Source organism: Monopterus albus, unplaced genomic scaffold (genome assembly GCF_001952655.1).
Source record: "Monopterus albus unplaced genomic scaffold, M_albus_1.0 scaffold51.1, whole genome shotgun sequence".
NCBI classification, from domain to species: domain Eukaryota; kingdom Metazoa; phylum Chordata; class Actinopteri; order Synbranchiformes; family Synbranchidae; genus Monopterus; species Monopterus albus.
Genome location: NW_018127931.1, coordinates 4,590,233 through 4,609,704, shown reverse-complemented (window position 1 = coordinate 4,609,704; position 19,472 = coordinate 4,590,233). Strand labels below are relative to the sequence as shown.

At 38.9% G+C, this 19,472-nt stretch overlaps 2 protein-coding genes and 1 long non-coding RNA gene across 13 annotated transcripts in view; all 3 read left to right on the top strand.

The window, feature by feature from the left end:
- Positions 1–9,314, top strand: part of nav3 (neuron navigator 3) — a 495,508-nt gene extending 486,194 nt beyond the window's left edge. For all 9 annotated transcript variants that reach the window (XM_020601356.1, XM_020601357.1, XM_020601354.1 and 6 more), the window contains 10 exons: positions 1,323–1,420; positions 1,517–1,612; positions 2,329–2,494; positions 2,665–2,900; positions 3,553–3,707; positions 4,070–4,141; positions 4,747–4,943; positions 5,150–5,268; positions 5,678–5,881; positions 7,734–9,314. In XM_020601356.1, the coding sequence (XP_020457012.1) occupies positions 1,323–1,420; positions 1,517–1,612; positions 2,329–2,494; positions 2,665–2,900; positions 3,553–3,707; positions 4,070–4,141; positions 4,747–4,943; positions 5,150–5,268; positions 5,678–5,881; positions 7,734–7,853 (1,463 nt within the window). In that variant the 3' untranslated portion in view covers positions 7,854–9,314. The remainder of the gene's footprint in view (positions 1–1,322; positions 1,421–1,516; positions 1,613–2,328; positions 2,495–2,664; positions 2,901–3,552; positions 3,708–4,069; positions 4,142–4,746; positions 4,944–5,149; positions 5,269–5,677; positions 5,882–7,733) is intronic.
- A 4,595-nt stretch (positions 9,315–13,909) lies between these two features.
- On the top strand, positions 13,910–15,202 carry LOC109960940 (uncharacterized). Its single transcript, XR_002275072.1, has 2 exons — positions 13,910–14,105; positions 14,805–15,202. It is a non-coding gene; the product is annotated as an uncharacterized LOC109960940 (long non-coding RNA).
- Positions 15,203–15,919: 717 nt separating this feature from the next.
- LOC109960914 (zinc finger protein 2 homolog) overlaps positions 15,920–19,472 on the top strand; it is a 14,102-nt gene continuing 10,549 nt past the window's right edge. The window contains exons 1-5 of one of the 3 annotated variants that reach the window (XM_020601372.1): positions 15,920–16,464; positions 17,512–17,714; positions 17,841–17,933; positions 18,117–18,212; positions 18,340–18,450. In XM_020601372.1, the coding sequence (XP_020457028.1) occupies positions 16,425–16,464; positions 17,512–17,714; positions 17,841–17,933; positions 18,117–18,212; positions 18,340–18,450 (543 nt within the window). In that variant the 5' untranslated portion in view covers positions 15,920–16,424. Of the gene's footprint in view, positions 16,465–16,500; positions 16,633–17,511; positions 17,715–17,840; positions 17,934–18,116; positions 18,213–18,339; positions 18,451–19,472 lie in introns of those variants that run through there. The other 2 variants (XM_020601373.1, XM_020601374.1) reach the window with 2 other exon arrangements.

Sequence of the window (19,472 nt, the reverse complement as noted above, 5' to 3'; positions counted from 1 at the left end):
AAAGAGGCTTTTTTGTCATTGTATACATTGTATACAAATTCTGGTTGGCAGCATCTCAGATAGTGCAAAAATGAGTGCGGAGCAGTAAGTGTGGTGGAAGTAAGTAACAAAACTGTGTAATAATTCCCCTGCCCCCAACAATTTCAGGAGGACAAGCAGGATTTTCTTTTTCTTTCATACAGGTGTAATTGATATGTTATGCTGTTCTGTCTAGTTAAACCATGACACAGTTTATATTCTGCAGAAACTACCTCCCAGAGCTGACTTGAATTTATTGCTGCTTAGGTTTTTTTCACAGCATCAAGTTGGATTAACTCACTCTGTACTAGCCTCAGTAAATGTAAGACAGTTGTCTTAGCACAGAGAGAAATTATCAGGAGGACCTGCATGAAGTGAAGAAATAGTGGCTCTCTCACTCAAAATAGTAGGAGTCTGTTACACACTCACACACATACAAGCTCCATTTGAGAAGTGAAATAGTGTTGGCCCCTTCTGACTTGTCCTGTAATTAACAGAGAAGGCACAGTTCTCTCAGAGGACTCAGGGCCTCATTAATTGATGGAGGGATGAGCTGAGAGCCGTAACATGTTGGAAGAGGGGTAGGCCAGTGGGCCATTATCAGCCCAACAGTTATGAGCACAACAACAAAAGCCCTCAACTAAGAGAAGCCAATCGCATACAATGTGGAACCTGCAAAAAAAAAAAAAAAAAAACAAGAGAGACTTATGGTTGGAGTTGTTAGTGTTGTGGTTGTTGTCAAAGGCTAAAGGTTTCTGGACATTTTGGTGCCCTAGGTGCAATGTTGTTCATTGGTGCCCCTGAGGGGACTGATCTTTTCATTAGAATGTTTTGTGACAAATATGATCATTTCAATATACTGTTTCAAATTGAACTTCATTCAACATCTCCTTGTGCCATTTCACTATCATCATCATCATCATCTGTCACTTAGTACCTTTGCATGAAAACTAATCCCTGTTGTATGCATTATGTTGTCCTGGTTTTAATCATGTTCACAATATGATATAGAACAAAACCTGATTATTCATATTGCAGTCTGATTCTACTAATACGGGGATATGAATTATACTGTGTATAGTCTATTTCATTTTCTAACCCACATGCATTATCATTTGACAGACTGACTATAAATTGCTTTATATGGGAGCATTGATTAAAAGTAAAAGTAATTATCACATGAAAGAAACCCATTAGCTCTCTTTTGCTTTGAGGGCTGTCTGTGCATTTTTAGTTTATTATGAATCAAAGTTCTGATAAATTAAAATTTCTTTGTGCTTCCTAACCAAAATTTTTGCTTTCAGATATTCTGCTAGATGACAGCTATGAGGGTAATTTGCGCAAAGAAGGCAGGAATGTGCGAATAGTGGTTACCATCAGCAGTGGGCCAAATGCCACTAAGGTTAGTGGATGAAGATTTCACATTATTTTCCCTTGAAACAAACATTATAAACTTATTTGACTCCTGTGTTTTGATTAATTTGTCAACCCAACTCAGGGTACACAAAGCCAAGAGTACTTGATTGGGTCTATAGGTGTGAGTGGAAAAACCAAGTGGGACGTCTTGGATGGGGTCATCCGACGTCTCTTCAAGGTAAATGATAAAGTCCTTTTCTTACTGATATAGGTTAGTCATTAAAGCACATGGTAGATTTTCACTGCAGACATTTTCAGTGGTCATAGCAGAAGAACCAATGGTTAGCTTCGATGATGACTTTCTAACAGTTTGTTGTATTAATGTGTGAGTAATCATGCACAACAGCAGAGCTCTGACACATGTACACCTAATTTGAATGCAGCCATTGTTAATATTTGAATTGGGCACCAGGCAAAATACAAGAATACACAAGAAATACATAAGAGTTCCTCTAATCTTATCAAGTGATGTTTGTATAAATGGTGTAGATAACTTAAGTGTTATGGCACATTAATTATGGTACATTCATCTACTTTAAAATACAACTAGTTATTGAGCTGAAACAATATGAAAAAGGGAGAGTAATGCATACAGTTGCAGAGGCCCATATTTGATATTTTATTATGTGTTTAATTAATATCCTTGAGTGCATGGAATTAGATTTCATAAGCCACACCCCACCTAAGGATGAGGTATATGTTTTATTCTTTAAAATTATGTTTCTGTGAGGTTAAAATTAAGACAATTATAAACCCACTAGAACTTAGAAAAGGAGGTCAAAGAATATAGTTTTTTCATTTGTACCATCTTCAAGCTGGTCTGCTGACTGGGTGTCGTCCTAACCTGGTGCAAAGCTGCTTCCCTCCTTTAACTTAATTAAATCCTCACTGCAGGAGTATGTGTTTCGGGTGGACCCTCTGACCAGCCTGGGTCTCAATTCAGACAGCATCGACTGCTACAGGATGGGTGAAGTGGTTCGCTCCCATGCCTCCGAAGTGCCTGAGCTGCTACCTTGCGGCTACCTGGTGGGCGACAACGTCATCAAGATCAGCCCCAAAGGTATGGCAGCAAGGAAACAAGGAGTTTCTATTTCAACTTGATGTACAGTTGAAACCAGGTTTGGGTTTTCAACTTGAACCTTATTTAGCAAAACAAGTCGTTATTACAGTAATATTCACTCTTCTGCCTATCCATCTTTTCTTCCCTCCTTCCTTCCTTCCCTTTCCTAGGAGTAAAGGAGAGCAGTATAGACAGCCTGGTGTTTGACACGCTCATCCCGAAGCCCATCATCCAGCGATACCTCAACCTGTTGATGGAGCACCGCCGTATCATCCTCTCAGGACCCAGTGGCACTGGCAAATCTTTCCTGGCTGCCAAGCTGGCTGAGTACATCATTTCCCAGTTTGGGCAGGAGGTGACCGAACGCAATGTGGCCAGTTTCAATGTCGACCAAAACTCAAGCAAGGTAGATAAACACAGGTTTGATTTTGTTGTTGTTCAGGAACAAATTTTCTGCACATTGCAGCAATGATTTTTTTAACATAATCTTTGTGCATGTAGTGATTCCTACCTTCCCAGAATGCAATACATTTGTCTCAAGAAAAATTAAGGGAAAACCAGTTTTTAATTACATTCTACCAAAGAGTATTGGATATCACATGCAAATATGAACAAATCTTCTTAAATTACACCTGATTATGCACCAAATGTCTTCTGTGCTGCTATGTGTACAGATTGGGATTCTTTGCCTCCTGTTCCTTAGATGTCTCCTCTATGATTGTTGACTGTTAGTACAAAATTGCAGTCTTGAAAAACAGCCTTTATGCTTTGATTCTGAAAGACTGACTTCGAAACATGACATTTTTGGACATAAGGAAAATATACTAGTATTCAGTAATGGGCTTCAGTACGTGAGCTGCATCATTGATACTTTTAACAGCAGTGACAGACATTGAAACTTTACCCATTTGTAGCTTTTTATAGTTAAGGTTTGTCCAGAGAGAAGAATGCCTGAACAGCAGTGCTGTTTACAGATTTCCAAATGAATGTTCCAAGCAAAAAAGTTGCACCCAAATGAGTGTGTATACATTAAAACCTGGAAATGCTGCCTTCTGCAGGACTTGCGTCAGTACTTGTGCAACCTGGCAGAACAGTGCAACTCTGAGAGAACAGACACAGAGCTCCCCACTGTGGTCGTCCTGGACAATCTCCACCACATTGGCTCCCTCAGTGATATATTCAATGGCTTCCTCAACTGCAAATACCACAAATGGTGAATTAAAACTCTTCCTCTTTTCGTAGCAAGAATGACTTCTAATCTGTACTTCTGCCACTAGTCACACACAGCTTTATCAGTACAGTTAATATTATTCATTCAATCATTCATTCATTCATTTATGTATTTATTTGATGACTGGTGATTCATACTGATGAATAATTAGACTGTCCATCATGTAAAGCACTAATGTGAGGATGAGGATGCTGTGGCAGAACAGGAGCAAAAAAACCATTTGATTAAAAGTCGCTAAAAATCTTTGGCTGAACTAGCAGCAACATTATGCAGCAGTTTAGCGGGACACACTGGTTGCAACTGTGAGTAATTATTATATATTTTGTTGTCTTTTTCTCTATTAGTCCATATGTTATTGGAACCATGAACCAGGGAGTTTCCTCCTCTCCTAACCTTGAGCTACACCACAATTTCAGGTTTGTGATGAGACTTGAGCCAGAACCTTGTCACTGAATTCAATATATTGTGGTATTGGTGATTTATGTGATGGTTAAAATACTCCTTATGTAGTGATGTTCGTACTGTATATTGTGTAAGGATTGTGTAATGTATAGAACTGTTATTGATTCCATAAAGCAGTTATGTTTCATTTTATTTGTCAGATAATTCATTTCGGTCCCATATCAGTGTGTTATCTCTCCCACATTGTAAACTAAAGGCATTCTTTCACAGTGAGTGCTGTAATTATGCCTCTTGCATAATGAACCATGTTAGATGAAAATGGATGGACTATAATACATGTTATCAGTGAGGATCAGTTTGGCTTGGAATGTTTGACTAGATGATGATTTGGCAGCTACAAAGTGATTGGGGAAAGCTCATCATGAGCCAGACATGAAATTAATGTGAATCTATTATAGTAATGTGAAATAAACCTAAACCCTTTCTACTGATGGTAGGAAGGCCTGAGACAGCACAAGTCACATTATCTGTAATATGTTGCCTTGATGAGATTTAAATGTTGGATTGCTCATTAGTACCACTGATTTTGTTTGACCACCGATGACCTGTCTTGTCATAGGTGGGTGCTGTGCACCAACCACACTGAGCCAGTCAAAGGTTTCCTGGGCCGGTTCCTGAGGCGGAAGCTGATAGAGACAGAGATCAATAAGAACATGCGCAGCAATGACCTGATTAAGATCATCGACTGGATCCCCAAGACCTGGCAGCACCTCAACAGCTTCCTGGAGGCACACAGCTCCTCTGATGTCACAATAGGTCAATTCACACATATGCATTTCACCAATACTAAAGCCTGCGTGGTGTCCTTTTTTAACCACTGTTGCTGAATATTACTGTAGCTGTCATAAATCATTGAATGTTGCTTGAATTTACATGTGCGTCGTTAGTTTGCTTTGTGTCTTTGGGCTCTTCCATCTTCCATTCAACAAACACTCATCATCTGGGCTTTTTTGTCCTCACAGGCCCCCGTCTCTTCCTGTCTTGTCCCATGGATGTAGAAGGCTCCCGGGTTTGGTTCACCGACCTGTGGAACTATTCCTTGGTGCCCTACCTGCTGGAGGCAGTCAGGGAAGGGCTTCAGGTATGTCCTATAATGCTTAAAATTAACTCTGTTGAGCAAAAGCCAAATGACTATAAGAAGTACAAGACTTGCTCCAACACACTGAAATAAAACAAATTCACCACACTGAGTAATCAAAATATAAAAAAACACACAGATCATTATAAAGCTGCACTGTTATCAGTAAATACACAGTATAACCTTAGAGAGAGAATCAGAACCTTGAAATGACACCACTTAGATTTTTTCTAATTATTACAGCATTATTGTAGCATTCAATATAAAACATAAATCAAGTAAAACAGAAGACGACCTACAAAATAGCAAATCATCAACAAACAGGTTCAGGCTCTTTGATAATGCTGGAAGTCACAAATGTTTTTCATTACTCACGTTCATCTACATCCTTTCTTCCTTTTCACTCCTGCAGCTGTATGGCAAAAGAGCAGCATGGGAGGATCCGTCCAAGTGGGTGAATGATACATACCCATGGAGTGCCACCTCACTGCAGCAGGATGGGCAGTCATTGCTCCAGCTGAGGCCAGAAGATGTAGGATACGACAGCTACAGCTCATCCAAGGAGGGAGCGTCATCCAAGCAAGTGTCTCAGAGTGACACTGAGGGAGATCCACTGGTGAGGGAGACAAAACATATGCAGTAACATTGTTGGAGTCTAATGTGGAGAGTTTAGTTTATTTAGAGAGACAATTTACGACAAGCAAAAAAATACCTAAAGTAGTCACACATACAAAAGGATCAATTGTTGAGGGAGAGCAGAGAAAGATAAAGGCAAATGGGTGAAGAGATAGAGAATTAGTTTCCATTTTGGTGGGTTATTGTAGCCTAAGAGGAATTAAAGGGTAGTCATGTAAAAAGTAAAAAGAAAAAGGGAAAAAACAAAAACAAACAAAAAAGCTACTTGGTTGATTTTGAAGTGTGTGTGTTGTAGCCATGACACTTTGAGCACAGGTATGAAAAGGCTTAGGAACATATGAAGCAGTGCATCAGATACATCAGCACTTCTACATCATTTACCATTCACTGGCTGTGAACTGCCCTCACTATGGGAATGTGGTAAATATGGAAATGGGAGACGCTTATGATCTTGAAGTGTTTGTGCACTTACAGTTTTTGGGAAAAGTTTTGGAGATCTGCACCATGCTCGGGCACCGGCAGACCCCCGATAGAATAGAGGGAAAGAAGTTATTTTTATTATGGTTATTACTTTATTTTTAAATGGAGGATGGGTGGGTAACAAATAACTAAAGTGAGAAAGGGGGGTTTTCAGCAGTTGAAATGACATAGAAACAGAAGGGGTGTAGTTCGGGTCAGGTCCTACCGCCAGACTTCATTTCATCTACTTCATCTTCATTTGTTTCGGGAGTGAGGAGTTCTGCTCTTCTGTTGTTGTGATTCACCATAAGGTTTTAAAAGTGTTGTGGTAAACATAAAAATAAAGTTTGTGAGTAGTAGTAGTTCTTTACTAGTTTAGGGAAAATATAGCCTATGATCCACATCACAAACATCACACTCGGTTAATGTAAGTGAATGTGTAAAAATAGTCAGCAAAAACCAGTGATTCCCAGCCTTTTCTGTCAGAGTTAGATCAGAAAACTGATATCCATTAGATAAACACTGGCCTCTTTAATAGGTATTCTTGTACAGTCTTAATCAATCTAATACATTGGCTCTGTTGTAAATTTTACTTTTACAAAGTTTATAAATTAATATAATTTTTCATTAATGCTATTGAATATTTCCTCTTAACTTACAAAGCACATTGAGAACCTCTGTACTGGAGTCAAATTCCTTGTGTCTTTAACCTACTAGGCCAGTAAAGCTGATTCTGAGTCTGATTCTGATGATTAGAAATTATGTTTATTATTGAGATCATTGTATTTGTAATGGACTGAATTATATTGAAAGGTATTTGTAATATTTTGCCCTGCTCATGTATGGAAATTTGACAAGTGTAAGTCTAATGCCAGCAGCCAGCTACCTTAGCTTAGCATCAAGGCTGGAATTAGTTTATTTTCTGTCCAGACATAGCAAAATCTGTCTACCAGCACCTCCAAAGCTCACTAATTAACACTAGATATATTTGGTTTGTTTGTCTGCATAAAATCCAAAATGAAAAAATGGCAATTTGCCATTTTATAGTTTATATACTGGACTGTATCTTGGTTTGGAAGTGTAACTTCCTGGAGTCACTACTGGTTGCCCAGCAGCTGCTTGCAAAAGTAAGCAAAGAGTAGAAAAAGTTGTACACTTCTTCAACCTTTAGTGAGGTCCTAATCTCCAGTTTGGAAATAACTGCCCTCAATAAACTATATCCATTGCAGCAAAATGCTATTTTCACTCAGATTTAATCAAACACTTATCAACTTTACTGTATTTGTGTGTACATTATCTAAAGTTCTCATGCTGGGTGTCTTTATTTTTCTATGCGCAGTCTCTGTTAATATATTGTTGTGTTGTATTTGCAGATGAACATGCTGCTACGGCTGCAGGAGGCAGCTAACTACTCCAGCACGCAGAGCTGCGACAGTGACAGCACCAGTCACCATGATGACCAGCTGGACTCCTCACTGGAGTCGGCACTATGAGACCAAGAACTGTGCCGAAAGACACCAGACCTTTGGACCCCCTGAACCTGGGAACCTTTGAATCTCTATCACTACCAGACACCTTCCTTATAGTGCACAGATATGTGATATATATGAAAAGTTTTATTATCCAAAATGGTATACCACTATTTAAAAGCAAATGCCTATTTTTACATAGTGATGGTGCAATATGAAATGAAATGATTTTATGTTTTGAAGAACAGTCACTAACTTTATCAAAATTATAAAATTCATACAGGTTGGATTATTTATTTTTACTGACATGAAATAGTGAAGTTAGTCCATTTTAATGGAATACAACTTTTCATATATGTGTAGGCAGAATGTGTCTGATAAGTGACTTAATTCCTCTGAAGCAGACTCAATTGTTCTCAGCCATGATGAGCTAGTTTGCTCCATTCATTTACCATTGAATTTCAATCTACAAAGTGTCAAAAACTGAGAGACAAAACTGGAATTTTTTTTCCTTTTTTAACCCAGTTATATCTTCAGATGTTTACAATGGGGTGGGACAGGTTCTGTTGTTTATGTCCTTTTTATTTACAGAGGTGCTTCTCATAGACATACATACACATATGTAAATACACTTACATAACGGCAGCAGGAGGACACTTTTTTTAATCAGAGGCTTTAATTGGTTAGAGCCCTCATTTGACCAACAATCCAGCTGGCCAAAGTGTCCTTGAGCAAGGCAGACGTCTTTAACACCTCTGGGGTACCAGATCTCTGACCACACTTACTGAGGGAGCCAAGTAATAGGAGAATACTAGTGTTTTTATGTGCTATAATGCCCTCTGGTGGCCTTACTGGAGACTCTTAGCTCTTAGAAAACAGTGGCTGTGAACTGCTGATAGTTTCTTCACCTGCAAATTGGGCTCATCTCAGATATTAGAATGATTTTGTGTTTCTGTATTGTCTGATAAAGTAAAAAAAAAAAACATCTTGATGAACTAGCACCTCAGAAGTGAATGTTTTAGAGTAGAATTTAGGGCTAGAAGACACTGTCTGTTTACCACTATATTTTTTTTGAACATTTGAACACTTTTTCTGAACATAAATTGTGTACTATCAGTTCTACACTTCCATGATGGCACCAGATGGGGTTGAGCTGAAACATTTGCAAGACCTCTACAGCCCAACTAGGATCACAAGAGTTACATTATCATAACATACTGACACACATATAAACACACTCCTCCTGGCCTCAGCTCAGTCATCAGGTAAGCCTTGAGGTGCTGGTCTCGTGTCCTGAACCTCCTCAGTGTCAGGCACTGCCAAGCCACTCCTTGCTGCCCTGCATGCCAACAAGCACAACGAAAACACAGTCTGTGTCATCCAGCCACATTATTACTGTGAAGAAAAACATGGACAAGTGCCAGTGTTTCACTATGATTTACTGCCATATGTGCACACACACACACACACACACACACACACACACACACACACACACACACACACACACACACACACACACACACACACACACACACAAGTTTGCCATCACAATGCAGACACGACCATCGTTGTAGACTTGGATAAAGTTGTTACTGGCCTTTGTCACTTTGAAGCCTGTTGTCACTTGTTATCTTTGAGTGCACCATGACATAACAGGCCGTGCCCTCTATCAATCAGTTGATCATTCGCTAAACACCTCACCCCACTGTTCGGTCCATGGCATGTCTGTCAAGCTTTGAACTTTTTCACCAATCCAAGCAGTGTGCATGAACATGTAGTAAGAGCGATACTCAAGATTGAAAAAGCCTTTCCAAAGCCATCATCATTATCAGTTCAAATGTTTTCATGTTCAGCTAAATAGTTTACTACTTACAGTAGTAACCATCTTTTACTAACTACATTAATTTGTGGGGCTGCAAGTTAGGTTTAAAAAAATGCCCCAGTCCCGACTAGCACATCCACTGTGTGGAAGTCGGTCCTGGGTGCTATATAAACACATTGGTTCATCCTCATCCACAAAGCCTTGCTTCTTATAACATCAAGAGTGAAAACATACTGAAAATATGATCAAATATGCAAGCTAAGCAGCAATATAGAGATATTGTAGAATGAAATAACATCTGATCTTAATTGTTTTTTTATCACTAGTGATCACTAACTCTACACTGCATACAGGAACAGTGTTGATCCATATCTTCTACATGATTCATTAGCTGGTAGGGATGCTGACTTTTTTCCTGTGACATGCAGCTTTAGCCTCTGTCTTTTAATGCCATATCATGTACGTAGCTGTCAAGTGCATATTTAGGACCCATTTTATAAGATTATTGTTTTAAAACTTATCAGCTGGAAACATTAACATGTCAGCTGGGAACTGCCTTTTCAAATCAACTCATGGGGCTAACATTAGCATAAAGCTGATAAATCTGCCATTTCTATTGGCAAAATCAATGCATGATGTCAGATAAAAATGAGAAGGTGCTCTCGTCAACCTTAGTCTGAAATCAAGAACCTGCTGTTTCAAAAATTACTAAAAACTTCAATTGACAAATGCTTTGTCATTTTAAACTGCTTAGGTGCAGGACTGGAAAGCTTGACAGGCATAGCAACAGTAACTGGGGAGGCTTAGCAAAAGTTAATTGGAAATAGCTGGATTCCTGTGGCATTTAAAAGAAAAAAGTGAATGGAGAACCAAGTGACAAAGTCCTGTTTGGAACTTTCTGGCAGTTATTTGATAGACTCAGTCAGCATCCGCACCCTTTCTGGGATCCATGAGGTACCAAAAACATAATCAAAAGCACTTTCAGAAGCAAATGATCAGCATGGGCTGATAAAGGGAACAGTGATTCTGGTGCTTTCTCACTGCCTTAAATGTGCAAATGTTTGGGAGGCATCTCCTCCCATTAGTGAGAAAAAGTTGGACGATGACGAGCTGCTTCAGAAAAACAGCATCTTTTGTTTGTCGTTGCTCCCTCTTCTTCTAAAGTTCTTGTTTTCAGACAGTTAAAGAATGATAGAGTCGATGCTGTATTTGAATTTAAACTGACCAATATTGTAAAAACATTGGGGGTGGAGTATTTTTTGTTAATTTCTGCCCAGGTGAGCTGGGCTCACTTGAACTGACTGGAGCACAACCAAACTTTTGGGTTGTCTAGCCTGACAAGCATGTTTTGAAGCTTTCTAAAGGGGATGCATTGAGAAAAGACCTTTACCTTTACGTATGTGTGTACTGGACAGAAGCCATTTTGAATTTTTATTGTTCTCTCTTTCTTTAATGAGTGGGTTGGTTTTGCACAGTATAAGGTTGGGGTGAATTGTAAATACTTAAGTCTTGCACAGTGAATCAAAGATGCATTCTGCCCTGTTGATGTTACAATATGCTTGATCCACTGAGTAAAATATTGTACTTTGAAAACAGAGAAAAAAGAAATGCAAAAATTCTACATGCTGTCAGAAACGGGTATATCTTGTAGTGACTGGATGTCTTGCCCACGCAGGAGGCATATGGTGTACAGTAAGAAGCTTTTTTTAACTTGCTGAACTCACAGATGGAGAACAAAAAAAGAGGCACTTTTCCAGTATTCTCCCATCCTGCCATAATATTCTCTGGATTCTCTCTGTCTTTAGAAGTACCTGTCCTTAGAAACCCTTCTTCTCTGAATATTTTAACCCAAGCTTACCACCACGTCAGGCTTGCCAGTTGTCCAAGGCACTGAAGCTGACCTGATATTGTACTGTTACACTTACCAACAGGTGCTACTGGTCAAAGCCCACCAGAGACCCACAAGTCACATTGTCACAACCTCAGGACAATCTTTTCCTCTACAATCCTACCTGTCTTCAGCTTCACATGTCTCTGCAGCCAAGCCAACTTGGCCAGCCTTGAGCCTGCAAGGGCGTGCAGATGAAAGGGGTTGTTATCATGATACCACAGGTTGTTCCTTACCTAGACTCACGCCCATGTATAAATCTTGAGCTTCAATCTGTCGCCCTCTCCACTATTCTACACTCCTGTTGTAGGTCATTAGTTCTCAAGCTAACAGAACTTTGACACCGTTGACAGTGTACACCATTGTGTTGATGCAGCTGGTAATTTTTCCCACTTAACACTTTGCAGTTAAGTCTCAGTTGAAAACCATAGCATTCTGGTTTGAGAGAGAATTGTCTTCTTTTTGGGTGAAACATTTGTCCTTAAATGTTTATATTTTGTACATTTGTATGTAACATATCATGTAAATAGACAGAGACAGTGATTTAACTCATCTGGAGCATTTTGTAGTCTTTGTAAAGCCCTATTAAATGGTATTGGTGTCACAAACAACCTGCTTTTTATGTCTATTTGAAGCATGTTTATGTTTCTGTTTTGGGCAGTTTAGACAAAGTACAGTATCACAGGTAGGCAGAGTGCCCAAAAAATGTACTTAAGTACATTTTCTTTGAAGTAAAAAGTAGGCTACTTGAATAAAAGTATAGGGAGTCCTCAGATTAACAACTTGTGTATATATGCCTCTATTGAAATAAACTACTTAAAAAATACATATTGTAGTTTATGTCAAAAAACTGACAGCCACAAGGTGAAAAGTGTCAGCATATTACAGTGACTTTTTAAGAAATTATTGGATGCTCGTAAAGAAACACGTTCATGACCTTGAAAGCACTGAATATGGAACTTAGTCCATGAGAATGAAACTAATCTTCATTTGCTCAAACAGCTCAAATGCAGAACAATCAACATTAGGGGTTATCAGTAAAAACATAAAAACTTCACTGGACATTAAACCTACAGTACCAGCAGTTTCCCATTACTACTACAAAGGGACTATTAGCAGCTGTTATCAGTAAATATAGTGTTAATTTGAATTTCACAATATTCCTTGAAAATTAGTTGTAATGTTAATTACAGGCAATAATCTGATGTCTCAAATGTGAGCAAAAGTAGAAATGTTTCTAATGAAAACATTAAATAGTATCAATCTGCTGTTAGATAGGATGACACTGACGTATTGTATATTGTGTAGTAAGATAGGGAGATAGTAACAACTAGAGCCCAGAGTAACAAGCTTTTGGTGATGTCTTTCTGACATCTAGTGTTTACAATGTGTATATATACACGAATGGAACAATGGTAATGACCTGTACCCCGATCAGGCATAACATTATGACCACTGGCAGGTGAAGTGAATAACACTGACTATCTGTTACAGTGACACCTGTCAGTGTGTGGGGTATATTAGGCAGCAAGTGAACATTCAGACCTCAAAGTTGATGTGATGGAAGCAGGAAAAATGGGCAAGTGTAAGGATCTGAGTAACTTTGACAAGGGCCAAACTGTGATGGTGAGATGACTGGGTCAGAGCATCCCCCACACTGCAGGTCTTGGTGGGTGTTCTTGGTCTGTAGTGGTCAGTACCTACCAACAGTGTCTAAGGAAGGACAAATGGTGAACTGGCGACAGGGTCATGGATGTCCACAGCTCACTGATAATGAGGCTGCCCTACTGTAGATTAAACCTTTAACTTCTATTTGTACTTTTCAAAAGATTAAAATTTATTTGAATCTTTGTTGAAATGGTTGAAAATGAGAAATACTGTACATTGGTCTCTATGAAGCGAAAGAGTCAGGGGCTGTAGTGGTGATATCACACCTAGAGTGGTGAAGCAGTTGAATTTGTCTAAAAAATTCTAACTTGTCCTCATGACCACAGTTTGCACTCCTTTTACATATGTTTTTCACTGAATTGTAGGCACATCTGTGCTCTTCCTGACAGTATAACTGTGGAAGCAAATGGATTCATAGAAGATGCACAGTGAGCTGCAGAGTGACAGGAGTGCCAACCAACTGCCAAGTTGACTCCTATGTAAACAGTATTAGGCAGGTGGTCATAATGTTGTGGCTGATCGGTGTATATTTTCAGAGAATGCAGGTGGCTATAATGAAATGTCGATTTCATAAACATTTCCAAAGTTCTGTGTTCAGTGGGAAAAAAGTTCAGATAAATGGCAATTACACATTTCAAGTACCACGGGATTGTTTTATTTGGAAGGATTACGTGACACGTCGTTTGTCGTCTTCCGGGGTGTTCGCACATATAGCTAGGGAAACATGCGAGGGCGAGCTTCTCACTTGATGGCGTCAGAAGAAAACAATAAAATGTTGAACTCTAAAGGAGACTCAGCGTCTTTACCGAAACACTCCTACTGGTTTGATTTTTGGGTGTTCGTACTCATTGACCTTGCGTTGTTTGTCGTCATGTACTTCGTAATCTCTTAAAACGTAAGTGGGATATAGCATATAAGATTCTAACTACGCTAGTTAAAGGGCGGCTACGGAAGTTGCTAAAATAATGAGCTAACGTTAGTCTTATTAATGCAGATGGATTTAACTAATGTTTGTCGCTATCTGTGATGTCACCAAAGTAATAAGTATATATTCAAACAAAATTTCCCAAAGCTAGTATTTTTTAAATCATGTAGCTAAACAAGCTAACTCCATCGGTTCTGTACCGGAAACAAGTTCCTTGTGTGTAACATACTTGGCCAATAAAGGTCATTGTCCTTATCCTTATCATTAGGCTTGCCTATTAGAATACTTTATGTTCCGTTACAGCAGAGGTACTGTTAGATTTGTGTGACAAAATAGTACAAAATCTAAGCATATTCACTTAATTTTTAATTAGACCACTGATTAAACAGTAATTTAGAGTACCTTCGTTATTTATCAGTGTCTCCCAGATTTGTTTGGAGTGTGCCTTCCCTTGTTACTACTCCTGAATGTGTTAGGGCCATATAAGCTCTGAAAACATTTTGAGATACACTGCCTTTGTATAACACTTTAACCATAATGCAGTATTGTTGTCTAAACTGAATGTCACCACGTGTACCTTTGTTTTTTTCTGAGTATTTTCCTCCCTTGTCTTTTGCTGGGGTTTCTGGGTTTTAACCTTTGCCTTACATGCAATTGTTTTTGTTATAGATTTGTCCCCTGGATACATGAAGGGCTGCTCCTGCGCTGCTGTCAGGGATGCTAACCCAGCTTTGACTGAACATAATGCTGCATTATTGGATATCGCATCCCAAGTTTCCATGGGTTGGACTATGGAACTTCAAGTTTTATATATGTGACATCCTGCTCTTATATGAGAGATTTGAACCACAAAAGAAATTCCCATTGTACCCTGCTGCCATTGGCTAAGAACTGTCTTTCTAAGTGGATGGATTCATGATATTGTTGTGGGTGAGAGGACAAATTGAAGTTTGTGTTATTTAAATGTGAGAGTTAGTTATTGGCTTTATCAGAATTTGTACCTGATGCAAAATCACTAAGATGCTATTGTAATTGTTGTCACTATAAATGTTGCCTAGTAGAACGGACTTACTCAATGTTTTGATCCATAATGAGTCAAAGTGTTTATTTGTCATATACACAGTTAGGAAACGTGTTTCCCTGTACAATGAAATTCTTACTTTACTGTCCACATGAATGCCACAAAATACAAATGAAATATAAAGTAGATGAGTAAGTAACACAAAATCTAAAGCACTTTAAGCAACAAATGCAGCAGTATAATAAAAATATATAAGAATATAATAAGAGAATGTATGCTGCATGGGAGCAGCATGTGCAGTAGTCAACAGTTAATGTGAAATTATACATGTGCAAACTGAGAATGTAAACAGTACACAGGTCGTCGGTACATTATGTATTTCCTGGTAATAAACTCCTCAGCTGTTTAGGAGCCTAATGGCAGAGGGAAAGAAAGAGTTTTTCAGTCAGTTAAGTTACTGTTAAACTTGTAAGCATTCTGTTTTAGGCACTGAAGAGGTACGAGCAGTCTCACATCTTGATATGTATTTCTGTTATAATAAGGTGTCTGAAAATCCAGTATAGGGTCACTTAATACATCAGAGCAACAAAATTTTACTTGCATACCTTAAAGAACTTGTTGTTGTGAAGTATAATTCCAACACACTAAAATCTTGTTTTCACATGGAAAATACAGCAAATAAAGTGTTTTCCTAACCTGCTAAATTGTGACTTTTTATTTTAATTTATATAGTATTCACATTTACATACATTTCAAATCTATTATATCCATATTAGTTTAGATTAGATTTATTACATGTGCTTTGTGCCATTTCCATTGGGGAGTTATTTATGTTGTTAAATGTGGCATGTCTTGTAGTCCATTTATAGTTTGCTGGTTAAGAACTTATGACAATACGTCAGCAACAGCCATTAATATACTATTTACTTCACTTGATAGAATCTTTTAATGTACATAGACCCTTGTGAGCACAGCCCACCTGTTGCTACCCACAAGTAATAGCTAATGGATGACAGTATAAATTGTTTGCTTTTTACACCAAGAACTTATAAATTAAATACCTTGCATTACTTTACTTTCTTGCGTATTGGCGGGCGCTATTTATGAGAAATACTTCTGTATAGCTAAAATGCATTTTATATGTGATAGTTTTATTTTGAAAACAAGTTCCAACATGTTTCCGTTGGCAAAAGCTAACATGAAATGGCTTGCAACTTTGTGATAGTTTTGTTAGCGACTATTAAAAGTAACTGTGTATTGTGTTAACAATGGACACGGCTATCAGTGTTTATCAAATGGACAACACAGGTCCGTTCACTGGGGTGTTTAATGATTTTGTCACAGTTAACGAGCTAGAGAACTTAGCTGGGGCTACGAGCTAACGACTAACAGCGATGATTATAGCTAGCGATAACGCTAATTTAGCAGCAAAATATGCGATTAGGACAACATTTATATATATGTAACGTTAAATACGTAAGCATTGCTCTTAAATGAAAGAAAATGATTTCATTTTGTTTGTGATTCTGACGACTTATTAATCGAATACTTGAAGCTACATTTTCCAGTGTTCAGCTAAGTAGCTAGTAAGGCAAATCAGCCAAATGAAAAAAGTAGTTAATTGATGCTTGAGCTGAGCAGAGATTTTGTTTTGTGCTGTAGTTAGCTAATGACGTGTCCTTAAGAGAACTATAGATAATATCTCTTGGCTTGTATATTCATGAAATTTGAAAACGCACCACTAATACTAATATGAATGCAGTTGACCCGTTTTTAAATTCCATGAGTATGCATTGGTTAAAAAAAATTTAAAAGACAGTACTATCGATGTAGAGAACGATTATCACAAAAATGTAGGGGGTTAGAACAGAATCGAAATACATTAGCATAAGGTACCATTATATTACTAGGCGTTCATTTAAGCTTGTCAGTTGCAACTGTGATAGGAGAGCATTCATTTTACTCAATCAGTATGGTAGCTTTAAGCCTGCCCATTTGTGATGCTTTTTGTTGTGTAATTTGCATTATTTCACTGTGATACAGTCACATAATCTGTGCTCTGGCTCGAGTACATGCACTGTAGTGTGGTCTGTGGAACAAAACATTTGACTCGTATAAGGTTTCTGAGTTACCAGTGACTTACTGTCTTTTAGCTTCACACTTTTTTCATATTTAAATCAGATTTTATAGTTAAGTGTTTGAACTAAATACCCACTCCTGACCCCGTGTACAAGTAAAATTAGGGTGTACCACTCAAGTGTGTTTGCTGTGGAACGGGGGGGCACATCACAAGAAGACACTTGGCACTTCACAAAGACATTATGGCCCAGTTCACTACTGTCTGTCTGTGTGCAGACATATTCCTGCCGTTGTCATCATTAAGGCTGCTGATCCCTCCTCTGCGGCTGCTCTCTGCAGCCATGTGGCAGGTGGCTCAGAGGGGAGACATTCTTGATTATGAAAAGCTCGATGAGTTTGTGACCTTGGTGACAGCCACGGTTCCAGATCTGCTCACTCCAAAGCAGCGAGGCAGACTGCTTCTCCGACTGCGATCAAAAGTGAGTCTGAATTTCAGATGAAATCAAGTTACAGAAATGTTAATAACTGTGCAGTAATGTCACTGATACACTTAAGTGTATTTCTGAAAGGGCAACCTTGTCTTTGTTCTACATCTTTCTCTTGAGATTATTCTTGAGTTGTGCAGAACTGAGGAACCAGCGGACATTTTGTGCATACAGCATCACTTAGAGAGAATCCGCCCCCCAGGATACACAGGAGTAAGTAAGAGCAGTGTTTTCACAATAGCCGTATTACAAGTACCAAAAAACAGGTGACACTGTATCAATGGTTCATATCATTAAGATATACAGCACTGTCACATGTCCCTTGTTGTCGGACAGAGAGCTATGCTTATGTTGTTGGGGTTGTTTGGTCCCAGTAACAATGATCCTGTCTTTCAGAGTGGAGATGCAGAGGTGGATGCAGAGGAGACAATTTTTGTGGAGCTTATCCAAACACTTCTAAAAGACCCAGCAGAAAGGGAGCATTTTTACCAGGCAAGGCAGCTTCACATGGAGCCCAGTGGGCATTCTGAAGAGATTGATTTGTTATGCACTCACTCATTTTTTGTAATGTCCCCTCGCAGTGGCATATTTGAGTAAGCATTACCTTTGTCCTTCCCAGGAGATTTTTCCTACCGAATATGGTCTCAGCTATGACACAGACATGCAGCTCCTTGTGTGGGAGTTTCTTTTCAAACTGGAGAAACTCCTGCCAGTACCAGACCTCAGTCAGGTAGGAACTGACATTACAGCTGACTGCACAAGCAGTACAGCAACTGGATACATTCACTAAAAAGTACTTTTATTAACATAAATTTTATGTCTGTCATATTTTCCAAAATACTTACATATTGGCTAACTCAAACATTCAGTGGTTAGGCTATAATAACTATTGTTATCTAATGTTATGTGTGTGAATAGATGTCTTTATCCTCTTTAATGGTTTGTGGTCCTTTAAGCCCAAGCAATCCAATTTGTTTAATTACATTCCATCATGACTTTGACCCAGAGTTCACTTCTTGTTCACAACATTGTGATGGACAGTCCATGCTGGACTGCTGTTTCCTGTACCATGTCATGCTTGCTGCCAGATTGTTTATGAATTAAGCTCACTATTTTCTAAGTTTGCCTGAATTTTTTGAGTTGACGACATATGCCTGCACTACTTAAGCACCTGTGCTACAGAAGTTCTTGCTCTTCTTCTTCTTTCAGCTGTTCCTGTTAGGGGTCCCCACAACGAATCATCTGATTCCACCTAACTCTATCCTCAGCATCCTCTACTCTCACTCCAATTAACTTCATGTTCTCTTTTAGCACATCCGTATATCTCTTCTTTGGCCTTCCTCTTGACCTCTTGCCTGGCAGCTCCATCTCCGACATCCTTCTACCAATATAACCACTATCCCTCCTCTGTACATGTCCAAACCATCTCAATCTGGCCTCTCTGACCTTGTCCCCAAAACAGCCAACCTGAGCTGTCCCTCTGATGTGCTCATTCCCAATCCTGTCCATCCTGGTCACTCCTAAAGAGAACCTCAACATCTTCATCTCTGCTACCTCCATCTCTGCCTCTTGTCTTTTCCTCACTGCTACAGTCTCTAACCCATACAGCATAGCTGGTCTCACTACTGTCTTGTACACCTTTCCTTTGATTCTTGCCAACACTCTTCTGTCACACAACACTCCTGACACCTTTCTCCACCCACTCCAACCCGCCTGCACTCGCCTCTTCCCCTCTTTCCTACACTCCCCATC